The 14,561-nt window shown below is 34.3% G+C and overlaps 1 protein-coding gene across 4 annotated transcripts; it reads right to left on the reverse strand.

Moving 5' to 3' along the window:
- Positions 1-2,416: 2,416 nt before the first annotated feature.
- On the reverse strand, positions 2,417-14,180 carry LOC126661073 (AP3-complex subunit beta-A-like). Of its 4 annotated transcripts, none has more exons than XM_050354834.2 (11): positions 13,851-14,179; positions 12,866-12,942; positions 12,168-12,417; positions 10,494-11,120; positions 9,373-9,546; positions 7,924-8,050; positions 7,729-7,838; positions 6,297-6,497; positions 4,784-5,745; positions 3,715-3,984; positions 2,417-2,922 (listed from the first exon to the last, which is right to left on the reverse strand). In XM_050354834.2, exons 1-11 carry the CDS (start codon positions 14,064-14,066, stop codon positions 2,577-2,579), a joined length of 3,360 nt encoding a protein of 1,119 aa, XP_050210791.1. In that variant the 5' UTR covers positions 14,067-14,179; the 3' UTR covers positions 2,417-2,576. The 4 variants fall into 4 exon arrangements, 3 of the variants coding, with proteins under 3 accessions (XP_050210791.1, XP_050210790.1, XP_050210792.1); XM_050354833.2 differs by having other exon boundaries at positions 7,729-7,850; XM_050354835.2 differs by lacking the exon at positions 12,866-12,942 and having other exon boundaries at positions 7,729-7,850; positions 13,851-13,974.
- Between the last annotated feature and the right edge of the window lie 381 nt (positions 14,181-14,561).

A 14,561-nucleotide genomic window follows, 5' to 3' on the forward strand; every position in this document is an offset into this window, starting at 1 on the left:
TTAAAAAAGAAAAAAAGGTAATGTTTGGGGGCGGTGTGTGGTAAAAAGGGGCGGTGTTTAGTAATCTAGTTGATTTTGGAGCAAATAATTGGCCTGTTTAGATAAATGTCTATATAAAAATAAAATATTCTAAAAATACTACATCAAATTTTATTTTATTTTTGAAACATACAATTTTGTAATTTTTTTTTGTAAAAATATATTTTTTTTAATCTCAAAAATATGATTTTAGTTAATTCACGGTATATCAACAGGTTACTAATGATATACTGAAAGATAGTTTATGTATTAAATGTACAATTTAAGTTTACTAAAAAAATTATTAAAGGTATAATAAAAATTAATTAACTATAAATTTATCAGTCGTTTAATCACAGTTCACTAACAGTATCCTAAAATTAATTTTATTACTTTTTTTTAAAGTAAAGCTTGTTTAAAATACGCAATTCAAGCTTATCAACGGTTTACTTACGATTTATTAATGATATATTCAAAATAAAAGTTATTACAAATTCACTAACGTTTACATATAGTGTACTAAAAATAAAATTATTGGTGAACCATTATTAAACCACTAGTTAACCAACAAACCATTACAGATACACAAAGTGAAAAAAATTACATTAAAAAATCAAGAACATCATTGCAAAACAGTTAAGTTAACGGTTTACCCAAAGTTAATCATTGGTTAACCAACACCCAAAATACTACAGATACACAAAGTGAATAAAAAATAAAAAAATAGTAAATCGGTAAACACCCAAATCTTCATAGCCTCAAATCTTCATAGCTCCAAATCTTCAAAGATCCATTTCTAAGCCCCAAATCTTTATAGATCCCAATAGAAGTACAACTGGGTATGGCAGATCGGTATGTAGATAATGCAGCAATAGCCATGGTCGTCGGTGAACGGACGAGCAGTGAACAGATGGAGAGGATTTTGGAACTTGTAGGAGTGGAGATACGACTATTCGGACTACAAAAACAACAACAAACGACTTTTCTTTCTCGTGCTCTGAATTTATCTTTTACACATAAAAATTTGGATCCGGTTATTGATGAAGGTGTCGTCGTCCTTGAGTTAAGAACAAAGGGAAAAATGTTCTGATTTGTTACGAATGGTGGCTAGAGTTGTTCAATATAAGAAAAAAAATGAAACACAAAAAACATATTTATAAAAGAATGAAAGATTAAAAATAAAAAAATAAAATAAGACACCGTAATTTAATAAAATGAAAGATGTAGCTGTACTATTAAGAATAAGTTTAGCCAAGCCCATATATGGTCTAATTTTCTCCAAATAATTTTGAAACTCTTGACATTTATCAGCATTTACAGTTATGTGTGACCAACTCAAGTCTCTCCCCTCAAGTCTCTCCCTCTCCTTTCACAAATCTAGCATCTTGGGGGAGGTGATTCTGGCCAATTTTTGGTCAAAAATCAACTCCTCACACGTAAAACTCCTCATAAATAGCATTAAATAAAGATATCTCCTTAATAAAAATGTCATTTTGGCATATTCGAATTTATTACATTTTAGAAGAAATAAATATAAAATCTTAATCTGTTAAAAAAACAATTAATTATATTTAATTACAAACAACATATAAAATCAATATTTTTTTCTCATTTTTATTCATGACCTTAAATCAAATGGACAATTTATTTATTGGTTTTTAGTAGGGGTGTGCACGAATCCTGGATATCTCCGAAATCGAATGGAAAACCGGACTGAAAATATCCAGGACCGAAAAACTTTTTAGCATTTGCTAACATAAGTCATTCATGATAAAAAAAATGAAAGTGAAATGCAAGTTAAACCAACCTCAATCAAAATTTTATCGACAGTCAGTTTGTAAATTGAGCACAAGGTAGAACGAAGTTTAGCACTTCTGCCACAATCTCTCCAACGATAGAAGCTCGGGAATGAAAAATGAGCGATCCTATGCAGCCTGCAAGATTCAAGTTCTAATCTGCTCATTACTATTACTGACATACGTTAAAGATTAGGCTGCGAGTCCTAGTCTTAACTATATATTGAATTGAAAACCCCCAAGTTTCACCTGAATGAAGAAGTTTCCATGGAACCATCGATCTACACGAGAATTCGGTTACAGCTAGAATTACTTACACGAAAGCAATGATATGCTTCCCTAGCACATTACATGATCGCCTTGTAGTTCACTTTTACTCAAACGAGACTAGTGGTTCAAATCCTATAACCAAATCTATTCCTTACGGGTGGTTATAATAATTATTTCCTAGTTCTAACTAGTAGGACACAAAATGATAACGTAAATGTTTAAGAAAATTCATTATGTCAAAAGATGAAGAGTTAACAAACTGTCTTGTTATCTCAAAAAAAAAAAAACTGTCCTGAAAAAGAAATAGAAGTATTCAGAACAGTAACAGAGAATTAGCAAATGCAATTACAATTTAAATTAAAACAACAGCGCCAAAGACATTCTTTGTTGATTTACGAGTATTCTTGCTCAACTCAATAATAAACAGCTTTCACTGTTATCAACAGGTACAAGCAGGTAAAAAAGATCTCAATTAAATTAAAATAAATAATCTCAATTAAGAAAATTCACAATCCTATTCAAAAGATTTAAGCCAAATACAGTTTCCTCGCAGTTGACTTTTATACATACAGTCAATGGTTCCGTGCATTTACCTTCAGCAGTAAGGGTAATCAAGCAGGGCATTGAGTTGCTCAGAAGTTCACTGCTGAACCGTAAGCATAAACCAGATGCATCATCAAGATTGACGGATATTGGCATGTCAACGGATACGAGAGAAAAATTAGCATTGCTAAGCGTTTTTACAGCCAGATTCTCACAGACTAAGAGAATTTTGTCTCTTGTAATCATGTTGCCCTTGTCCTTGTTCAGCTCCTGTATGTGGTCAGTGAAGGAGCAGCTGGTACCGGGAAATAAAATAGAAAAGAAGACAGAAAAACAATTTCAGATCAAATATATATCAAAAAACGGAGAAAGACTAAATAGAAAAAAAAAAGAATTCCATTATCATTCAGTTGAAAATTTCAAGGTGATTATTGCTTGCAATAAGTAATGGCATCGACCACACAGTTCATTGGTGCTAAAGATGTGCATAAGTGTATCTAACACAAAATGGGCAAGCAATTTACATAAAAATAGCCATATAACATATCACGAAAGGACGCTTAAGGTCGTGAAATTAAAACCCAAAGACAAGACAGTCCATACTCAATTCATCTGCAGCACTTTGCTCCAAAAGAACTAAGACTACTTTTAACTTCTCATCATATTGAAATTTATTAGCTTTTATATAACCGGAAAAAAAATACACATAAAACCAATGCCCACATAGTTACAGACTAAGAGATAGCTTCATTTATAAAGTTTTTGGAGAATCTGCCGTGATTTACAACTAATTGCAACCTTTTCTATTAACCAGGACCCCAGAAAAGGTTAACCTGAGGTCCTGAAGACATTATTCATACTATACAAAATGTAATACTTTGTTTTAGATGATCGCACATCCGCACTCGGTGTCTTATATAACTTTGGCCTAGATAGAACGTACAATACACTTACCAAGACATAAATGACACAAGCATGACATGCGATCAAAAAATTCTATGAAGAAAAAAAGAAAAAGATAGCTTTTCAAGTTATATTATTCTCTGTTTTCCTTATAGAAATAGTGGACTCAAAAGAGAAGCAATACCTCCGCATGTACTCAAACATTCCAGGGAGACGAGACTCTATATCTGTAAAGGCCTCGATATTCATGGGACAAGGTTTTACAAAATATCCAATGTCAGGCCGCAGCTTGACAGGAACCTTCTTGTCATTGCAATATAAAACCAGCTTGAAAGGCAATAGATGATGATGGAAACGAACATGGAGTATCCTCTTTATCGTTTGACCGGGTTCCAGAGAAGTTATCTCTTCCATAGAAACCAGTATTGGCACATCATTATGAGAGTTCAAGGAGCTGCAGAATCAAAATAAAAGCAACAAATATTAATTCCTAAAACTGATACAAGACGTTATATAATTCAGTCATATTATGTCCCGCAAGAACTTCCGAAGGTTGACATATGATCATCGAGATCACGTATGTATCACGATGAAAAAACATGGATTAAGAAGGTATAAGCTTAAAGAAAATAAGACAGAAAAAACCAGTTGACAATAAAACGTCAAAGTAGCAACAACAGTTCAAGGTTATTGAAGAAAGGCAATGATGCAGAACTCTCGATTGTTTACCTAGAATATACAAAATTAACTGAAAACTGAATACTAAAAAGGAGCTCACGGTCTTATACAGAGAAAGCATTACTAATAACAGAACTTATAATATTCAAGTTTCCTACAGCTAGAATATCAAAATTAGTCACTAATGAATAATAATTGCTACAAGTAGTTCACCAAGATGACCTTCTGTGATGAGTAGAGCTAGAACTGCCCTTTTGTGAGGAATTTAATCCGTCACCACGCATAAATATAGGAATGACAGGTCAAAAACGAAGTATAAGTTGATTTTAATTATGAAGTTGAATACTGTGATTGAGCTCAAGGAAAGCTCAAGCAACACTGATGGAAATACGTTTAATTTGCAATTCTTAAACACGTTAGACAAGACTGATATACTAAAGCGCAGTAATCTGAAGTCGTGAAAAGACCCAGCCATGAATCATTAACATACTTTAAGATTAGAGATCAATCAGATACCTAGTCAAGTCAAATACACAGCTAAGAGAGCTTTCACAGATGATGAAAAATAGTGTCACCTTTCCGTAGAATCTGAAGCTTGGTTAGATTCTTCATCCACCAACATTATTTTTGAAATGGTCTCAGTGGAACAGTTCTCAAAGGAAACTTCTAAACATACAAGTTCATGTGATATGGTTGAAATTTCAGATGAAAATGAATAATCCACCTTCAAGCCATTTCCATTTCCAGGATCCAAGAGATTATAGCTTTTAGGTTTAACTCGACTTCCAATATCCCTAATGGAAATTCTTGCTGAAGATCTACGGACTGGACTTTTTTCTGATGTACTTGGGTTTGACGAAGTAGGTTGCTCATCCAACCATGACTCTAGAGATCTCTTTGACATCAGTTCCCCCAAGTCAGTAGATGCTGACTGAGGAACTCCACTCTGAAATATATGTCCATCCCCAACATCAGAAACCTGAATCAGAGGATCAGCATCATTTTCACTGCCACTTGTAGAACCATTCTCATCACCAGTAATATCGCCACTTGACCCAATAATAGAACGCTCTGAGCTATAATCTGACACAGTTTCCTGAGATGAAGATTCGGATAAAGTCCCAGAACTGTTAGTTCCCTCCCCTAACATATCTGCCTCATGCAGAGTGTTTGAGAGCTTGCTAAGCTCATCATGAAGTATACTACAAGGTTTCGGGAGAGGCTCATATCCTGGAGCTGCATGAAAAACTATCTGAGACAGAGATCCAGGTAGATAAATACGATAGTTAATAGGCTCCAAAGCTGATTGCATTGTTTGTTCTCGGAAGATGCAATCTGCAAGGACATGTAGCACGTCCTCTCTTTGATTAGTACTCTCCTCAGTCTCTTGAGATCCTAATTTTGATGAAACAAGTTTTTTCAGTAAGCGAGCTCTATCACGAACGTCATATTTCAAATCAAGCTCAGCCAATTCCAGCACATAAGTCCATACTTTTTTAAGAGTCTGAATATCGTCCTCCTTCGCGCCTGCTAGCACCTGTGCATCAAAGCCAATTAAGGAATGACAGACACATTTTTCTTTACAGAATCAAATTCAGATCCGAAATAAAACTTTATTATACTATTTCAGGTTCACAAGAAGTAAACAGAACACTTAACAGAGAATTCATTCAGCCTTTTTACACTAATACTACATTCACAATCACAACTATAATAGAAACATGAGATTCCAAGCTTACTTATGCATTCTAACAAAAACAAAACTCATAGCAGGCTAAAAGAAAAGTATAACCCCTCCATCTCATGAAGATAGGAAAAGTTTGACTTGCAATGTAGTGAAGAAAGTGGATATTTTGGGTGATTTATCATTCTTTTCATAACATAGCTTTATACTAAAATTAAAAACAATTATTGAGTAATCACAAGTCAAGTGAAATTTAGTTTTAGGTGATAGCATCTGTCATTTGATGATATTGACTATTAGCTCCTTAGCTGACAATTTTAAAAGGAAATTTTCTTGGGATTCCTGAAAAAGAATTAATTTTTATTTTTATGGGATGGAGGGAGTACAACATATCTTTGAAGTACCTTCACAATAGTGTTAAGAATCTGAAGCTTTGTTTCCAATGCTTCTGAAGAAAAGCTCCATGCAAGATACTTGAGTACAGTGGTTATCATCTTTGACATTATGTCCCCTAAACTGCTGTACTCTCCCATCATCCAAACTATAATTGCTCGGGCTGCAGGTACCTTGATTGAATCCAAACTACGAACCAACTGAATTACAACCTACAAATAAATTTAAGAAAAAAAGATCATACGAAATGCTAAATGCAATTGAAAAACCTCAGGCAAACAAAACTGGTAATGCTTCCACTTTTGACCAATAAGGCAGTAACCAGCAATTATTCCCAATGTATATAAAGAAGTATTTTTTTTCTCCTCTTGGAGACTAGATTATGATCCCCAAATATAATCTAAAAAGAGGACATTAATTTAATATTTTACGTATCAAATTTATTTCTTTCTTACTGGAATGGAGATCCATAAGAAAAGAGAAAAAAAGAGAAAGATGAAGAAGAAGATAATAAAAGGGCTAGTATATCATGATATTAGTGAAAAAGTAGCATGAGGCTACTCTATAAGCCTTTTTACTGTAATCACAGCACTCGACAGTCATCTTGATCTGACAGGAAATTACGACCCCTTTGGATTTTTACTAGTGATGTGAATCTGTGGGTCTGGCGTTGCTGAAAAGCAGCCCCTTTTAAAGTTCAAAGAGGAAAAGCTCACTGTTCATGCATTTAGAATGAAAAGAAAGAAATACAGTGAAAACTGTAAAAATCATTAGTAATGAAAATTTAAGCACAACAGTGACATACACAGAATGCACAAAATGATAGCTCCAAATAAACTTACAAAAAGCTAGTTGCCTCGTAACTCATTTTACTTCTAGATCCAATATTTGTTCCAAAAGACTTTTTGAGTCTAGGCTTTAAATAAAATAAACAGACAAGAAAATATAAACCACCCGGGCAGAATCTCCATAGGAAAAGACTATTATTGAAGTAATTAACAAAAGAATTCCTTCCAAACTTCCAATCACATTAAACAGAGTCCAAAACCTCAGCTCTACGTAAAGCAGAAGCCCGTATTAAACCAAGAACCACCTAATTCCATAAAACAAAGCTTGATTCCTAAGAATGTAAGAATTTCTCTCAGGCCTATTACTCCATATTATTGTCAAGGTACAATTCCATGTGACTTCAACTTCATGAAAACCTCTCCGTTTAAACATCCAGGCAAATCCCATTTTTTCTCACGAAATGATTAAAGACTTTACAGATACCCAAGCGGCCAAGCCCAAGCAGACTCAACCAAAACTAAATAAAAATGATGCTCACTGTTCATGCAATACCCAAAACACCAGTCAAGAGAGACATTGTGAGGCATCCTTTTCAACAAAAAGCATCATTATTATCTTCTAATGAACCTTACGTCAAAATATAAGGGAGTATACCTTTTCATGACTGGGAGGATCTTGCTTTATGATTGATTTTATCGATGTAATTGCTTGAACTAAAACGCCTGCTTCTTCATTAGTTGATCCAAAGTCACCGGTCAATAGCTCTACAGCAAGCTCTATTTCTTCAGTGAAGTAAACAAAGCACAGGAGATATTTTTGCCCTTTATTTAGAAATAACTGAAAACTAACCTTGTCTAGTCAGAGACAACAACCCTTCCAAGCATGTATTAGCCACTTGGGGAAGACGTTGAGCACATAAACCGATTGCAGCAATAGTATCAGCAGCAAATTTCCTGTCTGGATCCCTGACATAATCCTAAAAAATTAAAATATGCATCAATTAATGCACTAGACTCACTTTCATTTATATACGTAATAATTTCGATGGTAGTCGAGATAAATAGTTTAGCAGCATATAGGAAGCCAAGTTCAAGAGAATGTACTACCATACATGAAACATATCTACATACATATATATTTTTATCTGCTTAATAGTGAACAACGAACATATCTAAACGTGCATGAAAGTTGATTTGAGCCGTCGATTTTGCAGCTAACCTAGGAGTTACTTAGTACAAGATTTTGACCTGGAAAATGAAATTCACTTTGTAGACTTAAAAGTAAAAACTGGCATGCAACATCCAATTACGTAGCCAATAATTCGATCTGATTAATCTTTCTTTACCAAGCGGAACATCATATGCATATTTTTGATACCAGACTGTCATACAATGGAATCGCGTGAGTGAGCACTGAGCATTAATCATAGGAATGGAGAAGGAAATGGAGAGTCTAGAAGGGTTCTTATGTGTAACATGACCAAAATCATAGGGGACGTTTTCTAACATTGCAAGTAAACTAGCTACTAAAATAAACAGCTAATGTTGAGCCGCAAAATACCAAAAATTTATTAATGGCAAGATGAAAAATGCATGCAAGGGAATACAATGAAAAGTGAATGAGCAGCAACTTCTTTTCTACTCAACTCAAGACATAATCTATAAAAAAAAAAAATCTATTACAGATAACTACGAAAAGAAAGGGGAAATTGGGATAGTTCAGCATAGCATCCAACATATTGGAGTTACAGAGAGAAGACAAGGGATGGCCCTAGCGTGGAAGAGAAAATAGACTTAAGAATGATGTTGTAGAGACAGATATCGCTATAAATGCACTGAATGATTTTACATCATTAACACTCCCACTATTCTCAAAAACTGATATTTAATGGCATTATTGTAAGGTTTTTCCTGAACAACTAACTAACCCCAACCCCCCCCCCCCCCCCACCCACCCTCTCTCCCCCTCCTAACACTATTTATAGATGGGAGCTCGTCCAACACAGCCTTAATCCTATAAATGCTTATGACAACACTTTATGCTACCCATAAGTAAAGTTAGAAATCATTAGGGGAAAGTGCTAAGTAGATAACTGCATCTAATTAGATAGCAAGAAGAAAATTGACAGGATAAGGGAGCTTTGTAAAAAAATTAATTACATCAAGATAAACATGTAAGAAATAGATTTGTTTCTCTTTTACATCCATATAAATCAATAATATTAGATCAATATCTCCCCAAGCATATCTCAATGTGATAATAGAAAAACAGCAATACAAATTAAGCAAGAAAAACTACCTGAAACTCTTTGAAGATGGAAGGCATAGATGATTCTGTTGTGATAGAACAAAGGATCTCCAGCTTCAAAGCTTTATTTTGATATGAATCTGAAGAGAGCACAAAAAAGTCTTCAAAGTATGGAGCAAAGAGGGAAGGTGCAGCTTTGGTAAACACTTGGATGTTGCAGAGAACCTGTATAGTTAAATCAATAACACGTGCTTATCAAACTATCGAGAAAAACTGAAACTGTAAAAAGCATGCAACAGATCCAACTTTAAATTGCATAGACATGCCTATGTTTCCAATTCACCCACATCTCAAATATTTAGAAATTAAGCAATAACATCTGATATAATGTATACTTGTGCGTAACAAACATATAAAGATGGTGCTCTGTCCAAGTTATACAACATATGTAAAAAAAGCAGCACAGTATATCAAACTCAGTGTCACCAGAAAATGGTGATTCCCTTGGAGTCACTGATAATTAGTGATCTGGAACCTCAATATGACTTTTCCAAGTTGCAGTCAGCCATCAGCTCAGAATAAGACAATGTCAATCACAAAACGCTTGGTCGATTTTGTTAATATACTGCCAATTTTGGGATTGGGATATCTTTAATAGCCTGAAGTTGTTAAGTCAGCATTTTCAATTCATAATTTGCTACACATATAGGTAATAGGAAACACTTATGCTTATCCTTATGTCCTACAAGTACTTAAATAATTTGTATTATATGTTTATCATCATGACAGACAGACAATGGTCCCACTAAGTGATCAAACAGATTTCAACAAATCCTATTTCTTTTTCCAAGTGAATACGGAGGCTTTAGTAATGGAAGGCCATATCATTTCTTCAACCCATCAAGTACTAGCTTTCTTAAAATGATAACTTTTAAGTACGAAAGAAAAACGATGAAAAATCTGTTTCATTTCCCTGGTAGGCTTCCTCTGCTTGCAGGAGAGCCATTGATTCGTGCACAGCCTTGCAATAGCTTCTTTAGAAAGAGGCCGTTGGAAACAAATAAAGGAACACCAGTCTATTATTGTCCCTAGGCTTGCTCTTACATGAATCATCAACACATATCATTGCTACAGACTGAAGAATATAAATAGATAAAGGAAATGCTAGGTACCACATATTTTGAAGTAGTCGACGATCTCAGCAAAAACAAAAGCGGTTTCACAACTTTTTTGACATCCTCAAACGGGACCATAATCCAGTGGACACCAGCTGCTGCTAGTACTACTGCACTGTTGTTACTCCATAGCAACGGGGAAGTACACTGCAGCAGCATCTTCACATCATCATTACTTCTGACAGAAGTAAATTTTGCGCTATGAAATTCATAGGAGGTCCTGTCGGCATAACTTGTCCGTGCTAAATATTCATTAGAACCTTCAATATAACACCTGGAGACCATACTTGCCAACTCAGAGTCATATTTCCAACTTGCAGCACCATTCTCTTTTTCTAATGAATATTCAACATCTGAACCATCCTTCTCAGACTGAGAACTCTCCATGGTATGTAAAAAGAACATTAGAGATTCTTTTACCAGTCCATGCCTTGCTATCGCATAGCGCAGAAGGATTCCAATCAAGACTATCTGACCCCAGTCCTCAACATCAGGAAGAACCTCACACAACCTTCTGTAATTTTTTCCAATCAAAGAATAATTATTAGGACAAATAGAAGTGAACGCAGCAGCAGCAGCTCCAACTACTCCAGGAGAAGAATCACTAAATAAAACTCCAACAATCTGCATGAGACATGCCATAAATCACACTAATATACACTTTTTTCATAACATATAAAATTCTAGAGATAGGCAGCAGATTTGAAAAGTCATAAACATTCTGTGTATGCTGTAAAGTACAAATTCTTGGAAAAACTATTTGGTGAATAAAACATAAATTAGCAGATGCAAGCAGTTTCAATCTTTCTGTCCATACTTGAAGCACATGGGTAACAAGCATAGTTGTCAAATCGAGATTCGACTCGAGAATCGAAATCTTAATTTTGTGAATCGGGAATCGTGAATCGAATCGAATCGTAAGATTCGGTTTAAACTTTTATAATTAATTATAAATAAAATATTTAAATAAAAATAAATATTATATTATATATTCTTAGATTAATTATATTTAAAAAATAAATATACATAATTAAATTCTTTTTTATTTATAAAACTGCTATTTTTATTTTTATTATTTAGGAATTAACGTAAATAAAGTAGATGTATCTTTAAAATTTAAAACTTTGCATGAAACTGAAATGCCACATGTCATTTTAGGTAATTAAAACCAATAGTAAATTCCTCCCACCCACTTGTTTTCAACTTTTGACCTTATCTCACCACTAACTCTCATCTCCCTCCATCGTTTCTTCTTCATCTCCTCTCCTCTTTTTCATTGAGGGCGGCGGCAACTATTTATTATCTTATTTCCACAAAATAATCTCATCTTTTTCATCTTTTTTTCTCTCTTTTTATTTAATTTTGCATGCAAATGAAGTTTCAACAGTAAATTGAGATAGGATTTACATCTTTGAAAGAAAAAATTCCAGCTTTTAAAGAATGACCGAGTCGGGCCGAGTCGAACCGAGTCGAACCGAGTCCGTCGATTTAGGACCGATTCTGACGATTCGGTACCGATTCCAGAACAATCTCGATTCCCACCATAGATTCGACTCGTTTTACATACAAATTGACTCGACTCGTACGATTCGACTCGTGAATCGTACGAGTCTAACAACAGTGGTAACAAGTGAAAACGCCATTTTCCTAGGACAAATAAGTCGGCCATACCTCTTCAATTGTAGAAGAATGTTCCTCTATGTGCAAATCATGCAACTTGGGAAGAGCATTAGCAGCACATTTTCTGACATAAACAGATGGATCTCTGGCACACTTGCCCACAGCAACCAAAACAATAGATGCAATTACATGTAGACGAATTCCTGCCATGGTACGAAGCGCCCAGGCTCTCACCAAAGGATTTATGTCTCCCAAATCCTTCTGGAAGGAATTGATTGACAGCAAAGCTTCATTTGGACGCCTAGAAAGAAAATTATGTAAGCAAGTTATGTAAGAAATTATGCATCATATGCTTTGCATGAAACAACAGGACCAGTTAAAAACACAAGTACACTGCTTAAAACTGAAGAATAATCCTAAAACGCATTTATCAAATAGCCAAAATTTTATCTGCCTACCCATCCCCCCAACAATTTTAAAAAATGTACCTTGCTAAGTTTAGAATTTAGAAATTGCAATGACTCTTACTGCCAAAAGTGGCTTATTTCTTCCTTGCATTAAGAACTAAAAACAGTATCCTCTTTATTTAAAATCAATGGACTCTTTCTACATTTCAGTCAACGCACAAAATCCACAAACAAATACCATGTAAAGTTTCCATTCTTTCATGCCTTATCTTGTGAATAGTTCTAGCTGTTGCCAAGACTTCAAAAAAGAAAAAAGTATTCTAATCAATGTACATTACGTACTTTTCAGCATAATGCAGCAAGTATAGGTAAACCAGCTTCTTTACTTCCAATGACTGAGAAGCCACATTTTTAACCACCTGTAATTCCCTTGGTCAGATATTAAAAAGATACAAATTAAAATAAGTAATAAACAGAATCATAAATTCTCTTCTTTTTCCCTAAATTATGAAGCATGAAAAAAGCATAAGGAATTTTCAAGAACCTCCAGGATCCAATCCCAATTTCGTGATTAACAGTGCAATCGAATCTAGTGAGAAATCACAATTAACATATACCGTTAAAATGCCTCAGCATTTAACTGTTCCTGTAACAGTGCGTGCTCCCAGTTAAATTTAGAAATCTCATCTTTTTGTCTCCACTCAGATTATATTTTTGTTTAAATATAGACCTGTCATTCTACATGAATTTTGATTTACTTACATTCATTTCCTTATTTACTATCAAATTCCAAAGTCCAATTTATTATGTTGAGTCAAACTCAAACCTAACACTCTATTTACTTAAACTGGCTCATTTAGTTTACCTCTACTAAACCTCCAAACTCCTAAACACTCATTAGTCGCTAAAAATCATGTCATAAAATAACTAATTTAACCTTCAAAATCATGTTACGAAAACATAATATTTTCGAAACTAAATAAAAATTCAATAAACCTAATTTAACAAGATTAATATAACTACACATTTCACCAAAATCATCAACAATTTTCTTCCAAAACTTCACAATTTCTTCTCCTCGAATCGAACACATTTCACCATACTACAAATACAGACTCCTAAACACTCACTACTCATCACTGATCACACAGTGATTCAAATCACACATACCTAATTCAACGTTCAAAAATCATCAAATTCCCTACATTATCAAATCAACCAAACACAAATCCAATTAATTCAGCACATCAATAATCCAAACTTCAAACACTTCTACACATTATTACACTGCATGTAGAACTGAGTTAAATATACATAAATATATAACCTGAGGGAAGAAATTGGAGACATCGAAGCCTTGTGCGATGAGAGCTAGAAGACGCTTAAGCGCTTCAAATTTCTCCGAATCGTACTTGCTATCGAGTAACGGAGCGATACTGACGTCTTCTGGATCGTCGTATAAGTGCGCGTCGGTGCCGATTCTGAACATTATCGTGGATGCTTTGCTTAGGGTTTCGGCAGTTGCTCCGAATTGTGGAAACATTTTTCTATAAATCGGAGCATTTTATTTCATTTCATTTTTACTGGTTTTGGAGCTTGTAGGAGTGGAGAGGCGGAAGTGAAAGGGGTTGTTTGGATGATGTAGTAAGTAGAATCCGATTTGGGAGTTTTGTTTTGGTAGAGGTGGCCACGGTTTACAACCCGGTGGTTCCGGTTCGAAATCACCAGATCACGATTTAAGAAAAAATGGAATCGGACTGCAAGCGTCTAAATGACGGTTCCATGCCACTTTGGAACCGGATGGTTCCGGTTCCGAGTTATAGACGGTTTAAAAAAATTAAAAGTAAAATTAAAATATAATTTAAAAATAAAATAACACATGAAGATAATAGCGTAAAAAATAAAATAAACTATAAATATTATGTGAACCAAAAAAAATTAACTAAAACAAATATATATATATATATATATATATATTAAAATAAATTAGTTTTTTATCGACGGGTTCGATTCTTAAACCGCCGGTTCCGATCCGAAA

This window comes from Mercurialis annua, linkage group LG8 (genome assembly GCF_937616625.2).
Source record: "Mercurialis annua linkage group LG8, ddMerAnnu1.2, whole genome shotgun sequence".
NCBI lineage: Eukaryota > Viridiplantae > Streptophyta > Magnoliopsida > Malpighiales > Euphorbiaceae > Mercurialis > Mercurialis annua.